The 27,045-nt window shown below is 41.5% G+C and overlaps 1 protein-coding gene across 1 annotated transcript; it reads left to right on the top strand.

The window, feature by feature from the left end:
- Nucleotides 1–1,256: 1,256 nt before the first annotated feature.
- On the top strand, nt 1,257–15,850 carry gal3st2 (galactose-3-O-sulfotransferase 2). Its single transcript, XM_036537276.1, has 4 exons — nt 1,257–1,338; nt 12,310–12,420; nt 12,846–13,839; nt 14,238–15,850. Exons 1-4 carry the CDS (start codon nt 1,265–1,267, stop codon nt 15,192–15,194), a joined length of 2,136 nt encoding a protein of 711 aa, XP_036393169.1. The 5' UTR covers nt 1,257–1,264; the 3' UTR covers nt 15,195–15,850.
- The last annotated feature ends 11,195 nt before the right edge of the window (nt 15,851–27,045 follow it).

The raw sequence follows: 27,045 nt of genomic DNA on the forward strand, positions 1-27,045 counted from the left end.
TCATAAATGGCTAATGTTCTTTCTTTGGTTAGGTCAGCAACTCCTAAAAAAAATTACATTATATAAGCTGAAGCCACTGTGAGCTTGCTTTGCACGTGGTAATGCAATTGCCCATTTCTGAACTTTTGCCTTTTCTGTACAATTGCCCTTTGCGCCTCAAGAAGGACTGACACTAGGAGGGAACGCCCACGTTAGATAGCTGCTTCAAAGCCAGACAGTTTCAGAATTCCAATGCAACGTACCATGTGACAAACGTTCGGTTTTGCTCTGGCAATCTGGGAAATAAATACTGTGCTTTGTAATGTACCCCCTTCTTAAGCGCTGGCACACACAGACACTCAAAAATAAATACATGAATAACTATATATCCTATTAAATATATAAATAACGTCCAACACCCCGTGAACACAAAGAATCATAACGTTACTTATGTGGACCTCAAGCACACATCTCCAATGGGATTACTCGCATAGCAATACAAAAGACTTTCACTCATGAGCTTGTGCTGTGACTGTTGCATCTGAATTGAGTATGCGCAGCAAGGCAACCACGATGACACTTCAGGCACCATCGATTCTATCCCCACGTCGTCAATATAACAGCTTTTACTTCACCAAGTTACCGCATGTGCTCTGCCCTTTATTGAATAGGACACCATCTTATAAGGTATAGTACGGAAAACACAATATTCCATTGCAGTCTACTCCTCACATGGAAGCCTGGTTTACAGGTGTTTTGTGTGGTCTCTTGTTGAATAAGGCTTCGTAAATTTCAATACAATAGCCATTTTGAGACGTTTTAATTAAAATGTTGAGAGATTACTCGAAAAGAACACGAGATCTTGTAATTAGAGATTATATAGGCTGATTAATTACAAGCTTTATCTGGAGCTATTAAAAGCTTTCTGACCCTTCTGATGACATTTACAGACACTTTTTTTGCATCACATTATTTGCTTTGCAGAAATATCAGTAGTCTTGCCGCAGGTTCCCTGCACCTGGGGACAAAGAACCTTCGCCTTTTGTTCTCCATTCATCCCCTGCAAGCTCTTTCCTTTGCTGGAGATACATATTTGTCCTCGCATTGGACCAATCAGTCGACAGCAGGGGGAGTTACAACCAGAAAAAGCTGTTAGTGCGAGAATGCGTCGGGGAGACTGACTGAAGCGTGGAACGCCTAGAGAAGTCAGTTGGCGCTGAGTTTTTAAAGCGACTTGAGTAGCTCGCTGCATTCTTTAGCTGTGCCCGAACCTAAAATAAGCGAGATGCCTTCCATGCAAAGGAAAGCAATTACGGAAAGAGCATTGTATTTCTGGAAGTCAACTCTGCCTTGGTCCACGTAAGTGCATTCTGTGTCATGTCTCCCAGGACTATGGGACCATGGGCTTTTGTATGGTATTTTACTGTGTGTTACCACGCGATGCAAAAGAACCGAGACAGCAGGCTACTTGGGCGTATGTGTAGCGGTATAAAATAGTAACAAACCGCTAGCTGTTTAACTGCGATAGTATGTTTGCTGTACACATTCGTCTAGCCGATGTCCACCATCTGTATCTACCCCTAACCAACATCGTTCCGATATGTTTACTGTGTTTTATTGATTAGACGTGGAAGCTTTAATGATCTGATATTAAAAGAAAGCATTTTCTTAAAGGTGTGGATCACAAATACAGTTTAGTAAAATTAAGCGAATTAAACGCATTTCCTGTGTTCTGAATAGTTTAAGGGAAAAATAAGGATACAAGAATTCACTGCAAGTCAGACAAAAATGACAGCTCGATCACACTTCTATTCACAATTGCATGTAACGTTGCAAAATCTGTGCTTTTCGCTGTGAAATCTGTGCTCTTCTCGCTGTCCTTCTACGGGGGTATAATAATCTGATGGAAAAATGTAACAAGTGTCATGTCGACTGGAGCACGTATGACTTGTCACAAAATGCAAATTATGTATAATCTGATTTTTTAATCGCTGACGAAAGCGATTAAAATGTAGCATATATGGTTGATATTCACTAAATTAACGTTAATGCTGATTTAAGTTAATTCCAACCGAAAGAGCTGCAAGTGGCGTAGCTTACTTTACTTAAAGAAAAGTTTACGTATTGTAAAATGCACATATTTAAAATGGTTCCTCCAAACATAATTATGTGCACAGCACTGGTAAAACCACTGTTAAATAAATACGCATTTTGAATGACGGATACAAATCCGGTAACTGTAATCTATAATAACAACTGTAATTTGTATCACAAAAAGTCCCTGGCACAGAAATCTCGACTGGAAGAAATAAAGAGCTGCCACATCTGTTTCAAACTGGCGAAAACAACTGGTGTTGTCCTGTAGCGTGTGACCGGCGCTTATTCGTGTGGAATTGATCTTCGCGGTTTAACGACGAAGCACTGACAATGAGCAGGTACATAACACTTTATGAGGGGCAATGTTCTTAAGGATAATTTCGCCAGAACCTTGGTTACTAACGGAGTCCCTGAAAAAATCACTTAAAAAAAATAAAACGCATCTCTCCTATAACGTATTATCTACACCAGTTGCTCCTCATTCCAGCGAAGAAGAGGGCTTACATTTTGTCAATTGCATGCAGCATTTCTGCATCGTAGACATCTGATTGCTAGCAGGAATGCAGACAATGTGGAAGGGGTTCTTTTTTGAAGACAGTTAAATGATAATTGCATTTGTGGCCACTTGTTTCAAATACTGTTGGATACATACAGTTACTGACAATGCAAATAGACCGGAACAGTATACGCTCTCAGGCTAATGGAGGAAACAAAAAAGTGTAGAGGAAAATACATAATCTCTGCACTTTATCTTTTTCAGATAGCTTATCCCTTTAGCACAAGCACCAGAGAGGTGTTGACTGGAGCTTCAGAAGTTGATTTTTCCCCGTAGGAATCAAGGCTTATCGTAGACTCATATTGCACTGCACACTTTGTACCAGTTGTAGAATAGCCCACACTTTGAAGTCTCATTTGGTGGTGATGGTGGAGGTGAGTTTTCTCTTTCACTGTTAAGTGGATTGATACATAAATGTTAAAATGGAAAAAGGGAGCTCTACAAAAGCAATTCATTACATGTGAGGTAAGTTGAATAACATGCCGCTATCCATAGAGGAGTATTGGAAATGACGTATTTTTTATAGTTTGCCCAATGATATATGAAGCCGAAATGTGTGAGATTTAGGAGGCCACAGCCAGTCCCACCGCACCAGACAGAAGTCTTAAGATGAAATTACTTTTGCAGTGTAATGCAGTAGTATGTGTCATTCATCAGAGAACACTAACCGCGAATGAGCATCTAAAATTTGGCTCGGGTAGCACAGGGGCATGAGTGGGAAGTGGCACATGCCATGAGCCAAATGTCTGCAAAGACAGCCAGAGGAAACCTGAGGCTTATATAAAGACCTGGGTGTATTATTTATACCGCATGTTAGCAAGCTGTTGTTTATCTGGTGTGCTACACTCTTACTTTTCACATTTGGTTGTCCAGGAAAGCCTTCTGTTGGGGGCATTGCCTAACCGGTCAGCCACTTACATGCAGAGTAGTATTGTTGCTTGGAATTTGGAGCTCAGTTCATACAAAGATTGTGTGGTGATTCCAGCTGTGGATGGTCTGTAGATTCCTGTACAACAAGGGAGTAAATGTCTCTCTTTAGGTAATCCAGTGACCTGGTGTTTCTTCTTATTGGTAAGTGAGAGGTGCTGTTTGGTACAGTCTTTTACCTCTTGCAGCTTCCTTTGTGGATTTTCTGCTCTTTTTGTGAGCAGAATATAAGTCAGGTTATAAGACAGATTGTTGAAGAGGTACTATGGTGCAGAAGGTCTTCATAGCTCTGGAGAAAAAGAAAGGGAACTCACTTCCTTAGTATTCTTCCTCTCAATTTCTTACTGCTCTGAGTGTATGCCTTTAATCTGACTACATGTGACATGCTGTTGGTTTTGGAGCATGTATCTCCATTTTAGAGAACTGGATAAAAAAAAAACATCATGTCATTCCAGGGGTAAGCACACCAGTCCCAGTCTAAGTGAAGTCAGTATCAGTATCAATGGCAAGATCACAAGGACATGAATCAAGAAATTAAACAATGACACAGAAAACACAAGTACATACAGCCGTCTTCGTGGACTGGGCATGCCATCACTGGATTATGATAAGTTATTAGACGAAAGTATGATTTTTGGAGTGCACAAGTTATACTCATCTGGAATATATTCTTTTTCATTTTGGAAAAAAAGTCACTGTTGTAGGAAGCACTCATTTTGTGCTCTTTTCTACCAGAAAAACTGGAAAAAAAAAGCGAGGGAGGAATGTTACATGCACAGGAGTTGGTGGCAATAGTGTCCCATCAGACATTTGGTAGTATCATAGATCTCCCTCTACTAAGGGGCACACTGTTTAATTTTCCAACAGTCTGCATTTGTGGTTTTCATGGCAACAGCGGAGTTATTTCGGAAAAGTTATGTTGGAATGATTTATTTTGTTAACACAAGATTCTGGCATTAAGTAGCAAAGTGAGTTTCCGTATTTAGCTGACCTGTACGGCAGCGCTCCAGCATTCTGGAATTAAATGCGTCTTGAGTTCTCTCTAAAAAAGTACCTAAATGAGGCCTGGTATATTTCCCTGTTTGCATAGATAAGTCTGTAGTATCTGCAGCTTATTTAGTTGTTGAAAGGATGAAGAATTTTCAATGCAATTACTGTACTTGCTATTGCATACAACAGTCTTTGTATACATGCCATTGTGTACATCACTCAAAAATTACGCTGTGTTCTGTACACTAACAGAATAATTAATAACTGTGACAGCTGCTGGGCTGTATAAGCCAATGCATTGAAGGTTATTCAAGATGTGCAGCCAGAAACTGTTAAAATCCTGTGTCTGTATTCTATAAAGTAGGTTAAAAACAGGTCTGGGTAAGATTCATATCTGCATTTTATTTCGTTTCATTTAGTGAATGTGTTATTTCTTGGTAATGGTAAATTAATGTGTATTACCACTGGTAATTATCAGAAAGTAGCATTCAAAATATATGGAGAACTGGTGACATTTCTGTTAAAAGGAGCAATTCCAATTTCATTATCACCAGTGTTTGGAGAAGACAAATCTGTCAATTGATTAAGTCATTAGCTTTCTACAGGAGAATAATAATAATAAAAAAATAAACGGTCCTTGCTAACATTTGTTGGATTGATGTGACTTGGCTTTCAGTTAGGTAGAATGATTGAAACAGTTGGTTTTTTTTGTATATTTGCTTGGAAACTATTAGGTTGTTTCACCTATATCCTATACAAATTACTCTTGCTGTGCCTTTGTGAAAATTGCATGCCTTCAAACAACCAATGCACATTACAAGTGCACATTGTGGCTAAAAGGTCTATCTATACATTGTTAGTATATTGACATGCAGTGCATTCACATTGAAACTTTTTCTAAAGAACTGACCCTGTTAAAACTAAGAATATTAAATAGGCTTTGAAACTGACAAAGTCATGTAATATTGAAACCAAGCTGTTAAAAAATTATAGATAGAGGATAGGGATATTAAGGGGCATAGGCGTCATTGCTCCATTATTTTAGGGATTGGATTTTTACAGATTTTTTTAACGGTGGACTTTGGTAGACTGGAATCATGTCAATGTTTAATAGGTTTGCTTTGTGGCTCCTTCCTGGGAAAATTGTTGGCATGATTTAAGACAAGAAATCAATCCGAAATAATTTACCATTATTGTGAAAACGACATGTCCCCACCACTTTTTGTCGTGGCCCATTTTGTCACCACCACTTTTTGAAACTGACAAAAGGTGTGAACAATTTGAACCCGTCATTGTCCCTAGCAATTTTCAAAACAAAATGACACCCATGTTAAGGGGGGTATTACCCAGGATTATCTGGATCCACTGCACTGACCTTTCAGTGTTGCTTGTGACATCATAGAGGTGGCTTGTCAAACACTGGAAAAAAAAGAATGGCCACAGAGAGCAATTAAAAGGGGCCTACAGTAAGGTAATAGCTCAGTTTAATAGGTAAGCAGTCTGATGTGCCCCTTTCAGGTAGTCATTGTGAGGCCCTGTGTAAATGAAGAAAAGCCGATGACTGCCCCCAGGTTACATGTGACTGACTCTTTTCACGTCACCATCATGTATCAGACGGCAGTTGTGTCAGCTGAATGTCACATGACCTTTGCATTGAGGGGAAAGGCTGCAGGGTTATAGAGGTGCCAACTGTCTTATTGCTCCATTATTTTAGGGATTGGATTTTTACAGATTTTTAAATTCTGGACTTTGCTGGAATCATGTCAATGTTTAATAGGTTTGCTTTGTGGCTCCTTCCTGGGATAGATCAAGGGCGAATTGTTGGCGTGATTTAAAACAAGAAATCAATCCAAAGTAATTTACCATGATTGTGAAAACGCTTAATGATGCATTTTATCAATGCAGATATATGAAGTTGTAACACATGTAAGTCCTTTATGATTCAGTCTGGATCCTAGCAGCACACATGCTCTAATGTCGTTTGTAATACCCAATGTTTGTAATTCCCAATGTGATAACAGTCAGGAGAGCGTAGAGAAACTACTTCTGCTAGTTTTGTGACTGTCCTTTGCTCTTTAAATAAAGAACATGAAGCCATTATATCAAATCTTGGGTTTTTTTTAGTTTTAGTTTGCTTATTAAGACTTGATTAATTACATTAATTAAAACAATTAATTGTATTGCTAGTTATGGGCAGATCTGAAGCATTGTATTGACGAAGTGAACAGTGTTGAGAGGTACATCAACAGAGTTTGTAGGGCTGTTTTCATCTTCTACTTCTCATGGACTGGGGTTGAGCTCAGCTCTGTCGTTTGGGCCTTCTTGGACCATAGTTCTGTAGTCTTGAGTCCTAAATGGTGTGATATGCTCTACTTATTCACAGAGCTTGTTGAGATATGTATGTAAAGCCCTGGCTTCATGTTTCCAGTCATGGGACAGTCTAGCAAAGAAATGGAGTGCACAATACCTTTCAACGTCTAGGAGTTTGAGCCTAAATGTGAATGCACTTCCTTTCAATGAAACTGAGTCAGAGGAAGACACAAAAAAGTTTCAACCAACCAGCTCAATACAAACTTTTAGTGTAGCCATGACAGATCAACTCTAGCACACCAGTTCTGGCTCTCAGCATTGTTATGATGCTGGAATTTTACCTAGTCTGCAGCCTTCCCAGATTCTGTCGGTGAATCATTTTCCATTTTTGTCATTTACAGCTGCAAATGGCAGAACACTTACTTGGCTGAATGTGGTGGCTGAAGCCCCCCCCCCCCCCCCCCCCCCCCCAAAGTACTCCACAATGGTAAAAATTCACCCTGAGGAGTCTTGTAAGGTCCCAAAGGCATTGTTCTCTACATACGTACAGTAATGTAATCTTCAGGGTAGAGAGCAAGAAATATGTTAGTGAGAGGTGTGCAGAACACGATTTTCCTAAAACACAAGTTATTGGCAAGGTACAGTACAGTGCACCTCTGTGTTGTTTTTTTGGGCAGAACCGAAGGATGAGATGTGAAAGAGCAAAGGGGGGAGAGAGAAAAATACTACACTCAGAAAATAGCAACAAAAAAATATTCTTTTATGACGATGCTGAGCGTGACAGAAGGAAACAAAATATCCCGTTGCCTTGCTGTGTTTTTCATTCCATTCGATATCCAAACCGAACCTTTAATTATGATGAAGGGGGTCCAAGATTTTGTGACCACAGCTACTATTTGCTGGCAAAGAAGGAGCTGGTGGTATCAGTGTCAATGAGTCAATAAGTACAAGTTTAGCAGTGCTGAGAGTAATTTCTGCTGTGTTTTGGGGAGGATTGCAGTGTTAGCACAGCACTCAAACTCTGGTTTAAGTCGAATGGTTTGTGCACAGCTTCTGAACGCATTTGACACTGTGTGCAGTGTGACTGACTGGGGTGGGAAGCAGCATGAGAGAGTGTTTGTGTGATGTGTGTATGTGTTTGTGTGTGTGTGTGTGGTGTTGGGGGGGGGGGGGGGGGCTAGGTCATGGCGCATGAGATGAATTCAAAATCTTTTCAGAAAAAGAACTGTTACAAACCAAGTTGCGTTCAACATATGCAAATGCTAATTCTCCCTCACCTGGGGGAATGAGAGAAAAGGAAAATTTCCCTTGAACAAAAGGTTACCCCAACACTCATTCTGCACTCTGCAATTACTGCACCTTTGAACAGCACACCTGCACATGTAATGAATGGCAATATAAAGAGGGGGGGGTGCTCTAGCCCACAATGTTTTTCCCTTCTGTTCGCCATTGTTTGGTTCATTGCTGCTGGCGGCAAACAACACTGAAGAGGTACAAACAACGGAAGAGGCCCATTCAGTTTTCTTCCTGGCTGTAATGATTTCCAGTTTGATGTCACGGTGTTCTGTGACGAAGCCAAGGTGACGCACCATCGGAGGCTTCGGAATGTAAATCCAGCTGTATTTACAGAACATGCCACCGCAATGACCAAACTCAAGAACATAGTCTGCCGTGGCAGACAGGCATGCATATTACCCTTTTCCCTCACTGTTTTATTTATTGATCATTAAAAATGTATATCATGCAGTCATTAATGACCTGTGCCTGCCTCCTTTGCGTTCGTAAACGTGTGCTTGTTTGGGCCTGTCTTTTTGAGTGCATGAGGTGACACACCTGAGGGTTTGTGTGTGTTTGTGTCTGTTTGCCATTGAAATTGTTTGTGTATTTGTGTACATGAGTTTGTGGGTGTGCGTGTATGTCCCTTAGTCAGAAGCGTGTGTTTGTGGTTGTGTGCTTCTCAAGGTGTTTGTGTGTGAGTTTGTGTCCTCCTCAAAGTGTTTGTGTGTGTGTGTGCGTGTGCTTCTGAAGGTGTTTGTGTATATGTATACCTCAGTCTGAGGTTGTGTTTGTGCATGTGTGGTCCTGAACGTGTGTGTGTGAGGGTGTATGTGGTTTCTTCTCATCCACATTAAGCACGGCTGAGATTTGCCCTGTTTGTTAATGATGCACGGCTTGGCTCTGCTTGCCTCTGGCGTGTCCAGTTGTTGACGTGGGCCTCCACGATGAAAATGCCACCGCACTGCAAGAAGTGACCTCAGATGGGAGGGGTCAGTGGGGCATTCCATAGACCTGCTGCACAGGAGGGGCAGCGTGGCTGTGTGCGTAGCGGTCATGGCATTTTGCTTGTCGTGGGTTTAGAGTCGAGGTGGTACACTGCTTTTATTCTCCCCAGCCTGTGCCCAGTGCAGCTCCCTAAAATCCATTTCGAACAATAAACCCTTAAGGGCTGGACAGCAATCAACACCACCTTCATTTAATGACATGACATAAATGTCATAGTACATATGAGCATGATAAAAAAGACAGTACAATTCCGTTAAATTAAAATGCATTAAAATACATGCATGAGAGTGAGGATGATGGTATATGTGGAGCTTATGGCATAGTTTGTTCCAGGGTGTCTTAATAATGCAGATTGTGGGATGTTAAGGATAATGTAATGTGAGAGAGCTGTCCTGACTACTGCCTCTTGTGTCCCAGCCCCTGGCATGACTCACACTCTTCACTTCCCACACGTTTGCCGCTTCCCTGAGACCGCTCAACACCATGTCAGAGAATACATTTACAAGGCCCTTGGTTTAAAAGTAAAACTTTTTTATGGGTCTAGCTGGATTTTTATTCTTGGCTGGAGATGTCATTTTTTACACTGGCGGCTTGTCGTCGTTTCTGATGCGACAGTGACATCGTCAGTGTGCCCATAAAGGATATGTAGTTTCAGCGTGGATAAAGATGATACAGTGTTCCGTCTGTATCAGGGGTGAGCCCGTATATCATGTTGTATTGTCTTTTATATTCTAAGGGTTCTGTCTAGAACATTTCTGGAGGGTTTATTTCCTTTTGGTCCTACCCAGAGCCCTCATTATTTTGGTCTTTTATCACCATTTTAACATATTTTATCGTACAATTGCAATTAATGTAGTTGAAAGAGTGGTGGGGAGACCCTATGAAGAGGATCAGTGAGGACAGGACAGGCTGTGTAGATTCAGCGGGAACACTTCACAAACACCTCCAGCAATGGAGATGTAACAGAGAGAGAGACAAAAGATGTTTAGTGGCAGCTTGCCAAAGCCCATTCAATACACAGGAAGAAGTCTGACTCCCCCTGCCATTTATACACAGCATAAGGCAATGGGTAGTCCTGTAGTAGCAGTCGGAGGGTCGGCACATTATTCTGGTGAGAATGGAATTGACCAGCACCAAAACACACAGAAAGCATGTGGTTGAGATGTTTGCTACCATTCCAGTCCAGGCATCACCGTAAGTTCAAAATCAAGGGTAGATAATTGGAACGCAGTACCATAGAAATCAGAAATGGTATGTTGATTGCTGCTCCCAGAAATGCTGTTGGGATGGATTCTTAGTATAATGGTTAAAATGCATGGCTCGGGACCTGTGCACGTGAAATCATGATTTCAAATTCCACATCCCTGTTGTATGTCTCACTGCATGATAGTCCATCCCGCATCAAAGAAGAGTGTCTATTCTGTGTGCATATAGTATATAGAATAAAGCGGTTTATGAAGGATTGCCTTTTGAAAACACAATTCTACTAGTGAAGAAGTTCGTAATCAAGGGTAGACAGTTGGAATCCAGTAACACAGCAGTAGAAACTTGATGATCTATACCTGCTGCATGAATGAGGCACTTTCTCCCTGGCATGACAATCCATCCCACATGAAAGAAGAGTGTCTATTCTATGTACATATAATATGCAAAACAGAATGGTTTACGATGGAATGCATGTGATAGAGACAGTTAGCTAACCTGTCTGACCAAATGTGTCTGTCCAGACTGGCAAGGACAGGCCACAAACAGCCCAGTAGACACAAGGCGTTAGTCCAAAGCAGGATTATGCACGGCTTGTCACATTCAGTGACGGCCAGTGTCACTGACTGTCTTCACGGCCCCGCTGTCTGACGGGACTGACAGTGACGGGACAGAGCACTGATTCAGCAAACCAGCCTATGTCTCACACCTTCACGCGCGCACACACACACACACAGACACAGACACAGACACAGATACAGACACCACACCCTCATGCTCACACACATGCACACAGATACAGGGCTGGTGCTTCACATTGGGGCCTTAAGGTGGACAGTTGATGCTCGTGGTGCTTATATTGGAAGAATGTGGACTCCCTTCGTTCTTGCCTTGGACTCACAGAAGGGCTCTGCGTTGCTACAGGAGGATCTAAAACAGCTGAGGAGTATGTCCTGTAGCTCTGGAACCAGGACCTGACCTGGGTCATCTGCAGATCACAGCTCAAAATATATCTCAAAAAAAAAAAAGAATAATAATTTGAAAAACTGTATAATTCTTTGAGCATGGGTTAGGTTACACTGGGGTTTAATATGCCTTGATAATCTATGTAGAACAAGTAAACTCCTCTCTTGTTTTAATGTATCACTTAATGGCTTAGACAAAACAGATAGGTGTGGGAAAGAGCTGTGTTTTATTGTAGGTCTTGAAGCACTGTAGGAGTTCTCATTTAGCAAATCAGTGTTCAACGGACAGGATCAAACAGGGCAACTAATTGCTTTAATTAAAACGGGAAGCTCACAAACAGATGGGAAAGGTCAACGATTCTCTAAAATGCTTCTGGCATTTTAGGCTTGAGAAGGCCTTAGTAACATTTCACTTAAAGCACGTGCGCACACAGACATCCGCACACACACACACACACACACACACACGCAGAGTACATTCACACATAGTATATATGCACACATGTAGAAACACACACACATCCATACATGCACATACACAGTACGTTCACAAACGGACACACATGGTATATGTGCACACACATAGAAACACACACACCATACACAATCTCACACACTGACACACACTTCCACAATACCTATTTTTTAATAAAATCATAATTGAGTGAGAATTGCTGAATGAATGAGAGTTCCCCATGTAGGCTGTTAGTGTAAGATAGGTGTCATAACAAATAAGGTCTATAGTATGTTTCAGTGCATATGTTTCTGATTAAATCAAATCCATCAAATGAGGAAACACTTCTAATAAAGTGGTGTGCAAATGGAAAAAATGCTGTCATAATGTTTATGCTGCTCAAGATAGCAAATGACTAAGTTCTGTTATAATCAAAAGAGCATTTCCTTTATCTCTAATTTCTTCAGCCTCAGCACCACCTGGTGGCCTTAAAGCGAATAAAGCTGCCCATGACTCATATCATGTTTAAACTCTCCCCCCTGCAGGAGGTTGAAGGGAGTGCTGTGCAGCCCTCTAAGGTTTATGTGGATAGCCCTCATGCTGTTGACAGTCCTCTGTGTGTCCGTTCAAATACTGGGTGTGATTCGACAGTCAAGGTGGGTCACACAGCTCACAGCCACCAGTAGCTGGCTCAAGAGTGGCTCATTTGATTTACATGCATTGTGTGTGTGTTTGTGTGTATTTTTTTAATTTTCATATTGAACATGGAAAGACTCAGTGCCATTGATAGACTGATTAAGGCAATGTAGCTCAAACTCACCTGCACTGGTCTTTGTTTCTGGACTTTACCATTGTTTAGAGGCAATTACAAGCTTTGCTAATTTGCAAATTTCTTATTGTAATCAACAGACACAGAAAATAATGTTGCAAAAAAACAAAACAGCTCAACGATACACCCATCATCACTGTGTATTTACGCTAGTTTCTGTGGCTTAACACTTGTTACTGTATATGTTACTTTTGATGGATTTATGTGGTTTTAAAAAACACTAAAAAAAACTTTGTATTATTTTTTTTCCAGAAATGACAAAGTTCTGAAGGAATTTGCCAATGAGAAGCTCTTCAGCATGAGGTTTACAATTGCGTTCCAGAATACACTTACAACAACGCAACGGGCCTCGGAGCGACGGCAGTCTAACCACGTACCTCTCATTCAGTACATCCAACACTTAAACCAGGGAACGACTCTGAGAAGGGAAAGACATAACCAGCAATCAGCTGAGAGAACTAGAAACATACCTCACCTTGAAGTCCAGCCCCAGAGAGGTAGGGCTCTGTCTGTGCGAGTCCCTAACGATGCTCCTCCGCCCAGAGGACATATCGGCAAGGCCACTAAAGTCACACCTTCACTGAAAGGAACCCGGGGTAAATTGGTACCTGCTGCGGCTGAGACTGTACCTGAGGTGGGAAATTATCACCCTCTCGGTATGCAGAAGAATACCTCCAAGTCCATTTGGCCTGCAGCCTCTGTTACCTCTGGTGTTCTGCGCCCTCAAGTGGGGCTGGCGGTAGTCATGTCACATGAAGGACGTGGGAACCTGTTAGCACCCAAGGGGAGGGCCAGCGGCCCTCAGTCGATCCAGCTGGAACCTCAGCGCTCCGCTGACCCACTGCCTAATGCACAGAGACAACCTGGGCCGAAAAGCAAGGCGCTTCTGGGCAGGAAGTCCCCCTCTCTGGCATTGACCACGTTGCATCTCCCCTCCACAGCAGACACCGGCTTCGCCGTGGTCAAGCCCGCAGCCATCGTCGCTGTGGATCGCGGGGCCACCACCTGCCGGCCAAAGACTCATATCGTCTTCCTTAAAACCCACAAGACAGCCAGCAGCACCATACTGAACATCCTGTACCGGTACGGAGACAGCAGGAACCTGACGTTTGCGCTGCCCTTGAACAAGCACAGCCAGCTGTTCTACCCACTGTACTTCGCCGCGCATTTTGTGGAGGGCTTCAGATCAAAGGCCGTGAAGGAGTACGACATCATGTGTAACCACATGAGGTTCATGCCATCGGAGGTGAGCTTTCTTTGAGTATTGGGTATTGCAGTATGAATTGCAGTGTGTGCATGTGTGATGCATGCTTTTGTGCATAAACATAGCTGATGTTTTTCATGTATACACCATACTGTAATATAAACTTTTTATGTATAGAGACATTGTATATATAGATAGCATTTTTCAATGTACTCTTCATGCTGCCTGATGTGCATTGAATCACATCATGCAAACTTGTTGTATAGTATTTAAAATTGTTTAGATTTGCTAAAAATCTTTTCTGATTTTTTGTTAATCAGAAATAATACTCATTTCACATTAAAAGACAACTCCTGTGTTAATAGTATTAACAGTCATGCTTTTTTCCCCTGTGTGTTTTGAAAATGACTTATGAGAAATGTTTTGCTTGCCATCCGCAGGTCAAAAAGGTTATGCCAGAGGACACCTTCTACTTCTCAATTCTGAGGAATCCAATTCCCATGATGGAGTCCATTTTCACTTATTACAAGAGTATCCCTGCCTTCCACAAAGCCAGGACCTTAGATGACTTCCTCAACAATGCCTGGCAGACCTACAACAAATCGCAGTCTAATAATCACTATGGCAAGAATCTCCTGACCTTTGACTTTGGCTTCAACAACACTGCTGTCGATATTGAGAGACAGACCAGCCTGTCCGTCTCCATGATAGAGCAGAACTTTCACCTCATCCTCATATCTGAGTACTTTGATGAGTCCATGATCCTGCTGAAGAACGCCCTCTGCTGGTCACTGGATGACGTGGTCTCATTCAAGCTGAACAGCAGGAGCAACCGTACCAGGCATGAGCTGTCCCCTGAGACGATGGAGAAGATTAAAGAGTGGAACTCCCTGGACTGGAGGATCTACCTCCACTTCAATGCCACCTTCTGGAGGAAGGTGGAGGAGATGGTGGGTTTGGAGAACATGAGGCAGGAGGTGGCACGGCTGCAGGACAGGCAGAAGCAGCTGATGAAGACCTGCATCAGAGAGGGCGGGGCTGTGGATCCCTCCCAGGTGAAAGACTCGGCCTTGAAGCCGTTTCAGTATGGCGCTGCGGTCATACAGGGCTACAACCTCAACCCCGGGCTGGACAATGCCACCAAAAAGCACTGCCAGGATCTGATCACACCCGAGCTGCAATACACGGCAGCACTCTATACCAAGCAGTTCCCCGAGCTGGCAGCCAAACTGGGCTCCTCCAAGAAACAGCCTGTCCCAAAAAAAATAATAGCCAGGAGCACCACGGAGAGGCAGAGGCGGAGCCTGCTGGGCGGTCCCAGGAAACAGGCTCGCAGTGCCTACCAGAATGCACTCTCCAACGGGACTGCTGCCAACAGGCTGCAAAATGTGCCTTGAATCACAGCTCTCAGCCACAGGAGGCTAGCTACTAGAAAGATGTGTCTGGCTCTGCTGGTTCCAGTCAGGCTAATAGCCTGTGAATCATACCAGGGTAGATCAGAGTGCCCTGGGTGGCACAAATGTAGATTGAACATCCTGATGATTTTCTTTTTTCTGTCTGATTGACAGACACATACTTTAACATTTGGATGTGGACACAACTACGGCAAGAGGTGTCCAGTTTGAGTTTGGATCGGGGGAGTGGCACAAATGTAGATCGAACATCCTGAAGATGTAATGATTTTCTTCAGTTTTTTCTGTCTGATTGACAGACACACTCTTTAACACTTGGTTGTGGGCACAACTGGGGAAAGAGATGCTCAGTTTGAGCTGGGATTGGGTGAGTGGGGTTCTCAAATTTGGTGTTTGCAAGGCCAGGGAGTCCTCATGTCTAGGTGAGGTGCAGTGAAAGGAGACCAGAAAGGAGAAGGAGCAGAGAATCCATCAATGAAAACAACGGAAGGTGACGCAAAATGTGCTGTGTGTGGAGTGAGGAAAATTCGGGTTTGGGTTTGGGGTTAGAATCTTCCAAGGTCATGAGGGTCGCTACAGAGATATGGGATCAAAAGACAGCAAATAATGTAAAGTCGTGAGGAAAGTACCAGGCCCACTCTTAATTGTAGGTGCAAAGCAAGAAAAGAATCAGTAGGGATTAACACGCCCACGCTACTCAAATCCTCTCGGTTGCATCAGTCTTTTTGTTTTACTTGCACATAATGAAGGTTCCCACCCACAAGGGATCTCCATTGACTGTGAGCTAATGAAATTAAAGACTGTTGCAGGTGGGATCGTTTGAGCAGTGCATGGACCGTGCTTCTTATGATCTTTGCTTGCTTGCACCGCAACTCCCATTAAGAGTGAATAAGTAAACCTCTTAACTTACGAAAAAGTCTTTGTGTCTTGCATCTGGATCCATTCAGATATGCCACTAAAGAGGGGCCTAGTTAAGAGGGCAGGAAGGCCCCTTGATTAAATATGCAATAGTTGTCTATCCACTAGTACCTTTACTTAGATAGACAAATTTTATCTCAGGCTAACTTGGTGCCCAGATTCGATGCTTTACTCTAGGGCAGATCAGATTGTGGTAGTGACGTACCGGAATCAATATGAATAAGCTATGGGTCAGCCTAATAACTTCTGATATCTTTTCAGGATACCAAATGATTATTCACATTCAATAAAGGTGTGCATGCTTGCACATAAGGTAAGATGAAAAAATACATTAGAGGAATGTTTAAAAAGGCTACCAAGAGTTTATTTTTATAAATGGTCTGCAATTGTGTTCATTTTCAATTAGCATTATTTATGGTTGTATGGAGAATTTTGATATTTAATTTACACAGGGGTTTAGCTGTCACTGATGCTGACATCGGTAAAGTTTTGGGATCAGATTTGAAATTTAAGAAATAAAAGCTTTTAAAGCAAAGGAAAACTTGTCTCTTCATTAAAAAAAACTAAAATAGTTGTCTAGATCTCTCTGAAGGAGGTTCATCATAATGAATCATGAAAATGAAAAACAAGTGACTGAGTGTCTTGGTGTATTACCCAGAGCCTTTTTCCCAAATGAAGAGAAAAATGTTTTAGCCAAATGTCTTCGTTTCATTTCCTGATGTTTTGCTGTTCCACCATTTCCAGCATTTTTCTGTTGTTGTTGCACAGCAACCAGCTTAGGGAGAAAACAGAAGAGGTTCTCTGGCCTTTCTTCCTTCTCTGCAAGCGATCCTTGAATTTCCCCTGTGTTTTTTTTTTTTTTTTATAAATACATTTCATATGAAAGTAACTCATACACCTCACACTGAGTACTTGTTTTCCTCTCAATGACCTAATTTTTTTGCATGAAGCAAGGTGTGCCTGGCAATGCCTAACGGTTTAGAAGACAGCAATACTACAACCATGGACTTCGGACTGCCATTATCAGTGATCACATCTGCCATCCAGCAGGGTAATGGCCCTATACCTATACAGCATTGCGAGGTAGGCCTTTTCAGGGGGATCCTACTGACATATCCATGATGACCCTATTTTCTGAATCCATACAGACATTTGCCTCAAACATTTACCTGAACGTGGGGTTCTTTTCAACTACTTCCTTTTCTTCTGCTGGGACAACTTAAAGAAAAGTCTTCAGTAAACACTTGCTTTGGCATTGCTTTGAAAATAGCAGCGCTGCTTTGAAATAGTGCTTGTTCCATTTGTGCATCTCACTTTATTTTGGTGTCAGTAATTTTAATGGTAGGCCTATTTTGTATTTTACAGACGTAGAGAGAATCTAATATGTACATGTAAATAACGTCATTTTTTGTATGCTGAGGAGAGGCATGTGTGTCAGAGGTGCAATCTTACATAAACCAGAAGCTTTCCTACATGTGCCCACAGATACCCTCACCCTCCCTGTTGCACAATAAGGTCTGGTTACAGTGTCAGTCTTGTCCAAACACTGTTTTTTAGACTTAAAAATCTTCGGACATTTGTGGGACGAGATTGTGTTTTTTGACCTACCTTTCCTCAGATGTCTGCAGTTAGTGCACATTGCCAGAGCTTCTACCTCAAAAGTGGCTAAGGGGCTCCCTCTTGTGGTTAACATGAACATCGTCATCCAGCACCTCCACAGCAGCAGCAGCGGTTTTACACACTTCTAAATCTAAATTCTTTATGGACACCATGGTTATCTGGCTAATTTCACCTGTATCACCCTTGTCAGTGTCATCTCACCCTTTTCATAACATCCATGTGTTATCTTATTTGTCTGAGAGGTAGCTGAATCAAATCAGGACTCTCGCACCTTCATTTGCATGAGCTCATGCATTCCAGCTGTGTCACTCAGCTGTTTGTGTCGCTATTGATTTATCTGTTGATGTATGTACTCACTCTCCTCTCTGTGATTGCACTGTGCCCCATGCCCCCGTTGTAGACATACTGTATCTCTTCCATCTGTTTCCATTCCTCCTCTGACCTTTTCCTTCTCTCGTTCCTTTCCCTCATACATCTTCACTCGTCGCTCTCCCTCTGTGAAGATGGCAAATGTTGGTACATCTGTCTTCCACTCATAGGAATGCTGCAATGTCGCCACCCTGTGGATGGTTAAAAAAACTCACAAAACAAACAAATCTCATTTAAATGACTGCACCACTTTCCTTAGCAGGAAAAGCCCAGCTCTGAAATGAGCTGTACCTTTTAATATTATGCTGTTGTGCTTGTTCCAATTAGATCGCATGATTTTCAATAAAAGGCAAAATGGTGTGGGTGTTTTGGGGAAAATGTATATATTCATATGAATAGTAAAATTGAGGGATACAAGACATGACACACAATGCAGTTTTTTCTCTTTTACTCATAGTGTGCCCTGTCTGTCACTAGAGCTCTTCAAAGGAGTGCTGAAGTGATTGCTGACTCATGACCGCAAGGTCTTGCTTTGCCGAGTAGAACCGAATAAAGAGAGTGTTGGCCTTTGTCGCTAATGCTATCATCTTTGTTTTAACTCCCCATTTAACTCCTGTTTTCCCCCCTTTCTGCCACGCTCAAAGTTTTATCAGCAGTATGTGGCTGTAACCTGGAGGCCTGTATGCAATGCACATACATGTGACACAAAGGACTGTAGAATCCATGTGAGATGCGGTGTTTGACAAGTATTCCTCATGGTATTCCTAACAAAACGATATCACAATATTAAGATAATAAAAAAAACACTCCACTGGCTAGTGTACATCCATTTATTTAGAAAAAAAGAATATTCAGAAAAAAAATGTGGTATAATAACCACATGTTACATTACATTATTTCAGTCAAATGTATTTAACAGTTAATTCGACAATTCATTTGTTTATTAAAGTTGTTGTGGGCTTGGAGATTTTAGCAACTCCTGGAGCCAAAATGAAGAGTTGAGGACGTTTGCACAATCCATAGCATAGATATATTTAATCAGTACACAAGCTTTCTGTGCTTAATAGCTGAAACAGTCAGCCCACAATAGACCAGCGGTGGATTTAAAAGAAGTCTGGGAAGGCCATGTTCAATATTTACTGATCCTCCAATCTGGTCATAATCATATGGACGCTATGGGATACAGAGCTAACATTAACTCACATAGCAACCATCTGGCTCAGATTTATCAACATGTCCAGCTGGGTATAACAAATAAGTCATCTGGCACTCATAGGAGGAGTGTATGTGCAGTCACAGTTCGTGGTTCCAGAGTGCGTTACCAGGTGTATACAGACTCATGGTTACTCGCATACAAGGAAACAAGAACTGTTCTGTAATTAGTATATAACTGTTTTACATTCCACTATATGCTTAAACCAACCCGAAGTATCGTGGGCAGCTATTCCATGGATTGCACCTGGAAAGGTAATATATTTAGAATAAGATTTTATTATCATTTATTATCATATCATATGTGTGGATATGATAATTGTTATTTTATACTGGTATTAAGAACCAATGTTGTGAACAGAAGGGACGATGTACAACATGCAAAAGTGTTCCTTCCATGGCAGCTATGAACACAGCTTTAACTTATTATCTAAAAACTAAGCTGTTACACAACAAAACTGCTTAGTTCACAGTCAGCAAACTGTATTGCCTCGGTATCATTCATGTGAAAATTTCATTCCTGTTTATAGTTTGTTAGAATTTCTTAATCTTCGGTCCTAACAAGTTGATATGTTTTAGTTTTAATCAATGTGTCTATTCTGGGCCTGTGACACAGAGGATACTGAGAATACTGTCAGCACTGTCAGTGAGGAAGAGTGGACCTTGTGTGACAACACAGAGGGTCACAATGTCAGCCATGACGGAACTGCAGTAACAGAAAGAGCCCACAAAAGGGACAGACAGTGGCAGGTAAGACATTAAGGTCAGAGATCACAGCAATCCGTTGTCACTTCTGTATGTGCAAACAATACACAGATGCAAAAATTGCAAAACATCTTATTTCACAATGTACAGGGATGATAAGGCATGCTGAAAAATTAGGGGTTGGTGGGGCATGTCCAGTAGATACACAGCACCGACAGTTAGGCCTTTTTTGTGTTGCAAGGAGCTTGAGGTTTGACTTCTGTACCACCTAACCTCATTTGAATACACAGAATTCAGGCAGGAACTTCACAGGGGCACGTAATTAATGCAAAATCTTTGACTGGTTTTCACTTTCTTCTCTGCCTTTTCTCATTCTGCAGTCTTCATTTTCTTGCTGCATTATACCACCCCAAATCCTCCAGTACCCCGTCTTACACATCTCGCCATTGGCCCCTCCTGTATTCATCCCATAGCAACATTAATTTATTTTTGCCAGTGTTTCTAACAGTGTGGTCCACACACCGCTAGTTCTCCATGTGGGCTGACAGTCAACAGAAATTTATTAAAAAGCAAAACCAAACAAATGTGGGTATACATATGTCACATTTTATGAAGTTACCTATCCTGTGAAATTAAAAGTACATACTGTGTGCTATTTTCTTTTAAATAGTTTTTGATCATTTACTTTTACTTCATGAAATTTGGCTGTGGCCGTTTCTGATCGGGGCCATGTGAAGGTGCCTACAGCACATTTCCTTAGAGGTGGGGTATTCATATCATATGTGTAATTATCTTTAATTAATTGTCATTTAGTGTCATTTAGTCTGTGCCGAGTAAGCGAAAAGTGCAACATTTACAAAAAACATAGCAGCAATATTGCAGCAATATGTGTGCAAAACAATAACTATCTAACCAGCAAATGTGACCTCCATTTACTATCCACATGCCTAACCAATGTTCACTTCTGACTAACCAACGTTATCAGCTTGGTAAGTATGTGTTAGCTAGCTAGCTAACGAGACATCAAACTGTAGAAGTTATGTTTACATGTAGCGTTATGTTTACCGGTAAGAAATGGAATTTTTACCATGTGTACATTTTTTGCTCCAACTGAAGCAGTGCGATGCAGTCAGGTCAGGTGCATCTTAGTGTTGAATCCAATGTAAGACTTAATCTCTCCAGTTTGAAGTCAGACATCCCATCACTGATCATGTCACATCAAAAACAACACCGTGCATCCAACTACCATGGAATCTGAAATAGGATAGGGTGAGTGCAGTAACAGTTGTTTAGCTGTCTTTTATATAACAATTGTCCTTATTTTTATTAATGATATTGCAGCATTTGTTCTGCAGAATAATCAAGTGTATTAATCTACTCTCCAGAGTGTAAATAAATCGATGGGATGATTACAGACATTATAATTTGAATATGATGAAATGGCAAACAGTATTATTTACATTTCAACAAGATATTTTCAACCAGTAATAAATCTTCAGTGTTTTTGTAACAATTTTGATTGATGCTACAGTGGATTTAGTATTTTAATCATTGAAAGCATTCAGCCGAACTCATTTATTTTTAATTTGGTTAAGTTAAATCCTGACTGGACACCATGGCCTTGCCGTCACAGGCATGGGCAAACATTGCAATGATGTAATGCAGGAAAAAAAAATTGGATGGAAACCAAGCTCAAGAAGAAGAAGCAGTAGAAAAAGAGGAAAAGGAAGAAAGTGCAAGACGGTCATTTATTTGAGCCATTTATGTGAAGCCGTTTATTGTGCAGGCTTTATGAAGCTGTGTCCAAGGTCGGTGTGTTCAAATAAGGTTCGATGGGACAGAAGTAAATGTTTGCAAGGCGTAAGACCTTAGAGGTCATGTTCCTGTGGCACACGGCAAAAGAACACTCTGTACTCCGTACAGGGGTATGCCCCTGCCAACCCGTAATTTGGGTTTCTCGTCTAGAGACGGTGATTGGAATCTTGCTGTTCTTCTTGCCCTGTCATTCCCCACCAAACTTCCTTGCATAGCCTGTCGTGTCTGTACTATTTGTGCAAGTAGGCTATATTTAAGCATGCAGATATTTATACAGTATTCATTCATTTTGAATATCTTACTTGATCTTTTGTTTTGTTGATTTTTCAAAATGTATTTCCAGCCTTTATTCAGGGGCGTTAACTCCACTTACAACTTTCAGTGGGTAAAATTGGATTAAATTCTCAAAGATCCAGTTCACAATGGGTTTTCTAGGATTGCATTTTGTCGTAAAAACGTGGGCTACAAGTATATTGTCGGTAATACCCGCTGATTTTTTTGTGAACAAACGTTTCATTATTTTATTTTTCCCTCACGAAAGCTGAATTTGTGAAGATGTGTTATAAAAACATACCGCCTATATATTGGATTTAGCGCTGTAGTAATTGTCATACGTTGGTTTATCACGAGGGACAACACTCGATATGGGTTAGCGCCCGTGCGCTTCGACTACGTCGCCTTCAAAGTCGCGCAGGAAATAATCCTGTGGCTAGAACGAATGCGGCGCGCCCCTGCAGTGGCGTGATAAACGCGAGCCACAACTGCACACGCAGACGGAGAAACCGAATGGAAATAAGGACAAGGAGAGATACGGCGACTCGTGCCTCTCCACGGCGCAATCTGATTTTCCAACAGCTCCGCCGACAAGCTTGGCTGCTTTTCCATTTTTAGGTTTCCCTTTTATTTTCAAAAGAAGAACTATATATTCTTTTTTTCTTCCATCAGTTGCCTTGTGTAGGCTATTTCGCATTGGGAATGGTTGGTTGTACAGATCTGAGCAAATATATGCCTCCCAGGTGTTGATATAAAAACCAGATTCTTCATGTAGTCATAACATCGTTTCAAGTATGTCCAGTATATATTAAGCAAGGTACTCAATCACATCACATTTTAATGACTTCAGTTAACAAATCCCTCTGCATTAACAGCTAATTTGTAAAATGTAGGCTGCCCTGGATAAGTAAATAAATATTCAAAGAGCAAACAAAAATAGCAGCAACTAATCTTACTCACGATGATGATGACTATTATTATTATCAATTCACAACATTAAGAAGTCATCTGTTTCTACGAATGCTGATTGGTCTAAAATGCCTTTGACCTCATATTAATGGTGTCAGAGCATCAGACAGGCATAAATTTAGTGAAGTAACCGTATCGTATATGTTTCACATTCAGACACGGCAGTCCTCTGTGCAGTGTGGAGCTGTGTCCCCCAAGGCAGTGCAATGCTTGACTTGCTGTGCTGTAGTTGCCTGCTGAACTGTTTCTTTCAGATTACTAACCATTCTGTGTGTGTGTGTGTGTGTGTGTGTGTGTGTGTGTGGGTATGTGTGTGGGCTTTTATACTTCACAGTGGCGTCGAGGATTTCGCAGGGAAGCGCTGGCTGTGCAGTTTGTGTGCAGCATGATCAAACTATACAAGCAAGTATCTGTGAAGCTATTTTTACTGCCACACCCTTGCTCACATAAACACACAGTCAAATGATCACAGTCTCACACACTTACCCACACAAACTAACTCAATCACTCATTCACCCTCCCACCTACCCACTCACTCACTCATGTTTCACTGTTGTTTCTCCATTCTGTGATCATTTACTGCTGCTCATTGTCACTTATAAAGTTTGTGAAAAAGGCACACATCAAGCAATGAATAACTAAATGTCTCATTGGGGACACTAAGTAATTTCTTACCGTCAATAAAAAATTAAATGTGAGACTCTTATCGAAATTTAGGCATGCCACAGCATCCGCTTGAATTTCCATTAATTTGCTGATGGTTTAACGGATCGTTTTTAATTTCTGAAGACCCTGGATTGCACACTACACATCCCACCCTGGTGCTGTTGCACTCCCTGCATCCCCCTTGTGGTACAGACCCGAATGTGCTGGATCGTTTCTGTGCGAAAGGCGCTGCCCACCGGACTGTGAACAGCTGATATCAGAGAAATGCTTTCAAATCCATGTTTGTAGACTCTTCTTTGTGGAGGATTACTGATTAGCATATTCACGCTTCGGCGGCGAGCTCAGGGTTTTGGCAAGGTCACCGGCACACCACACCTACAGCATCTCTGATGCACCGCGTGAAGCCAGGAATGTCAGGCCTGTGTAGAACCACGTACATCGAGGGGGGGTGAAATTTAAAAGAAGACCCTAAACCCCATTTCATTATAAAACATCTTTGTAATGCAGGATGGCCATAGTGACAGTTGAGTCTCTGACTCCCATTACCCCAGAGCAATCAAAAGCTCCTGTTTGTATATCTGTGCATCTGTGCCACAGTCCCTTAATTATGCACTCCAAACAAAACCAAAGTGAGCGCTGTGTGGTAGATCTCTCCCCTTTGTTCCTTTGCTTATCTTATGGCATCATCACAAAACCCATGGTCCCACTTGGTTATGTATGCTGCATTAGGATGGGCCACAACAGCTGCGTCGGCTACCCACTCAAAGCAAATCTCAGGCATAAGAGATGAAGGGGTGGTGTGATGTGTGTTATAGGGCTGGACTGTGATTTCCGTCTTCCACAAAGAGTCTCCCAACATTTTAAGTACAGTCGTTGCTACTGCTATAATTCTTTCTTGCTTTACAGAGCCACTACTGCACAGAACCTGCAGTCAGGAAGACCATCTCAATGTACACATAACAGACTCTGTCTATGTGTCCTCTCCAACAAGAGCTTTTTTTTGCTGTATCGATTTCTGTAATAAATTAGATTAAATACAAATTGATAGAATTACATGAGGGCTGTTGACAGTGGAAAATTGCACTACCAAGGAGCTGTCTTCTATATTAAAGCAGAGCAGGATTTTTTTCTCGAGTTGACTCAGTTACCCCACTGATGTGTACAACATGGACTGTCTTATATTGAATTTGCAGAGCCCTTAACATGGCCTTTGTCACTCACAAAGCTTTTTTAAGAGCAATACAAGAAAGATTTTTGGATTTCATTTTTTCAGGGAGCGCCCTACCACTATTCCCTGCCCGCTGACCCCTCATTCTTCACCCCACCTGGTAGAGTTTTTCAGCTCATTTGCTGTCTTCACAGAGATTGGTTCTGCACTGTGAAAGGCCCATATTATTTGTGAAATAATTGGAGATAAATCATCTGTATGACATAATTTTTAATAAGCAACACCGTACATATGAGTCACTGTGAGAGTATGCTTCCACCCTGGTGCTAAACTCAGACAAAGTGCCTCATTACAGACCCTAATTTCCTCTCACAGGGTGACATGACCAGCTCATAAAGTTACATTTTAATTACGGTGGGATTTGCGCATTATATACAGTATAATCCAGAAAACAAGAAGATCACTTTATAATTACGTATTTTCTCCCTGTCTGGACAAATGAAACGTAAACAATTTTTCATATCATTTTGCATGGGCCAGTAATTGCGCGCTGTTTGTAATTATGCATTTCAGTTCTCAGGACTAAAAAGGGCAAATTGACAAGTCAGTGAGAAACTTCAGCTCTTACTGTGCTTCTCACTGTCTTCACATTTTCAATAAAACTTCACATCTAGTGATCACCAGATCAAAACTGAGTTGATGCCTTTGTGAGACATCATTGCACAGCACCTGAAACAAAGTCAAAGGACTGACAAGCATTTCCCGGGTTCAGTTGAAATATTCAGCCTATATCAGTGCTTTAAAAGATATTTACTCAGTGGAGTGTAAGAGGCTGAAGCTGTAATTGCTCAGGGTGGAATCAATATCCCTCATTAGTCCTTTCAGTGCTGGAATCAGATCTGCTCTCAAACAAGTGTCTAATTCCATGCGTGCAAATTCCTTTTTCACTCTTCAGAGATTATGCCGCATTGCAGGCCGAGAAGATGTCCTTTGCTGAGCTCACCACCAGTGCCCTGGCCACTAAGAAGGAAGACCTCTTCTTTGATGTGTCCTGGTTTAAAGCTGAAAAGGAGGTAGCAGAGGCAAAGTGCCCATAGAGCTCCCTTTCTCCACCAAACTATAGAACGTCCCTGTTCACAGACAGCAGGAGTCCTGTCTGGTTTTCATGTCAGCCAGCACAGAATTGGATCTAAGAGTTTGGCATTGTCAGTGATAAGAGAGAGAGAGACCTGCTGTACAAAAAGAAAAATCTTCAGGGTTCTGACATAAACATGATTTATAAACAGGGTTTCCAATCCGTAATCTGAGCAGCATCATTTTACAGTGTGCATACTCTGCTATGGTAGTGACATGTCTTTGGACACTTCTGGTAGTGACGACATGCTAACAAGGGAGTGTGGATGGTGAGTGAGTGGTTGGCAATGCAATGTGGAGTTAAAGCATCGTTCACAAGCTTTGTCACTCCTCTCTTCACAGAGGGACATAAGCAGCGAAGTGAAGGACATCTTATCCAGACCTCCTAGAGATCGAAAACCTGAAGAAATAAAACTGGTACAGTAACTCTGTTTTTCTTTTGAATACTGTATGATAAGCTTGAAACAATGACTTAACAAAACAGTATATAAAAAATTGCAGTAACTGAAATAATTCCAAGCAATAATAATAATTATTATAATTATTAATAATTATTATTATAATTCCTTGGAAATAATTCCAAGCAAGTGCCAAGCTTGGGGGGAGGGGGCTAACCTAGAATGTACAGCAGCCACCTGGGTAACAAAAATGGTTAGGGGTTTGATTTATATAGCGTCTTTTATCCCCTGTTGTGGATCTTTACAAGAATCTTTACAAGAGCTTTAATGTGAAAAGGAGAATTCTGGGTGATGCATTGCAATTACTTTTGAACTGTAACCCTCACATCATTTTTAGCAGTCATTTTTATTTTTATCGGTGACAATTAAATGGACAGTTTAGTAGACCCATATTTGAAACGTGACCATAGCTGTTCATATTTAAATATTTTCACTTCACGTAACGAATGTAAATTATTGACTTGCTGACCCCTTGGCATTCCTGCTATGTTATCAAAATGGCACTGACTCAGAGACATAATTTACCTGC

This window comes from Megalops cyprinoides, chromosome 9 (assembly GCF_013368585.1).
Source record: "Megalops cyprinoides isolate fMegCyp1 chromosome 9, fMegCyp1.pri, whole genome shotgun sequence".
Classification (NCBI taxonomy): Eukaryota; Metazoa; Chordata; class Actinopteri; order Elopiformes; family Megalopidae; genus Megalops; species Megalops cyprinoides.

Coding starts and splice junctions, on each gene's coding strand:
- gal3st2 (XM_036537276.1), top strand. CDS start 1,265: ATGCCTTCCATGCAAAGGAAAGCAATTACGGAAAGAGCATTGTATTTC. Junction 1,339..12,309: donor TCAACTCTGCCTTGGTCCAC/GTAAGTGCATTC, acceptor TCCCCCCTGCAG/GAGGTTGAAGGGAGTGCTGT. Junction 12,421..12,845: donor GGTGTGATTCGACAGTCAAG/GTGGGTCACACA, acceptor TTTTTTTTCCAG/AAATGACAAAGTTCTGAAGG.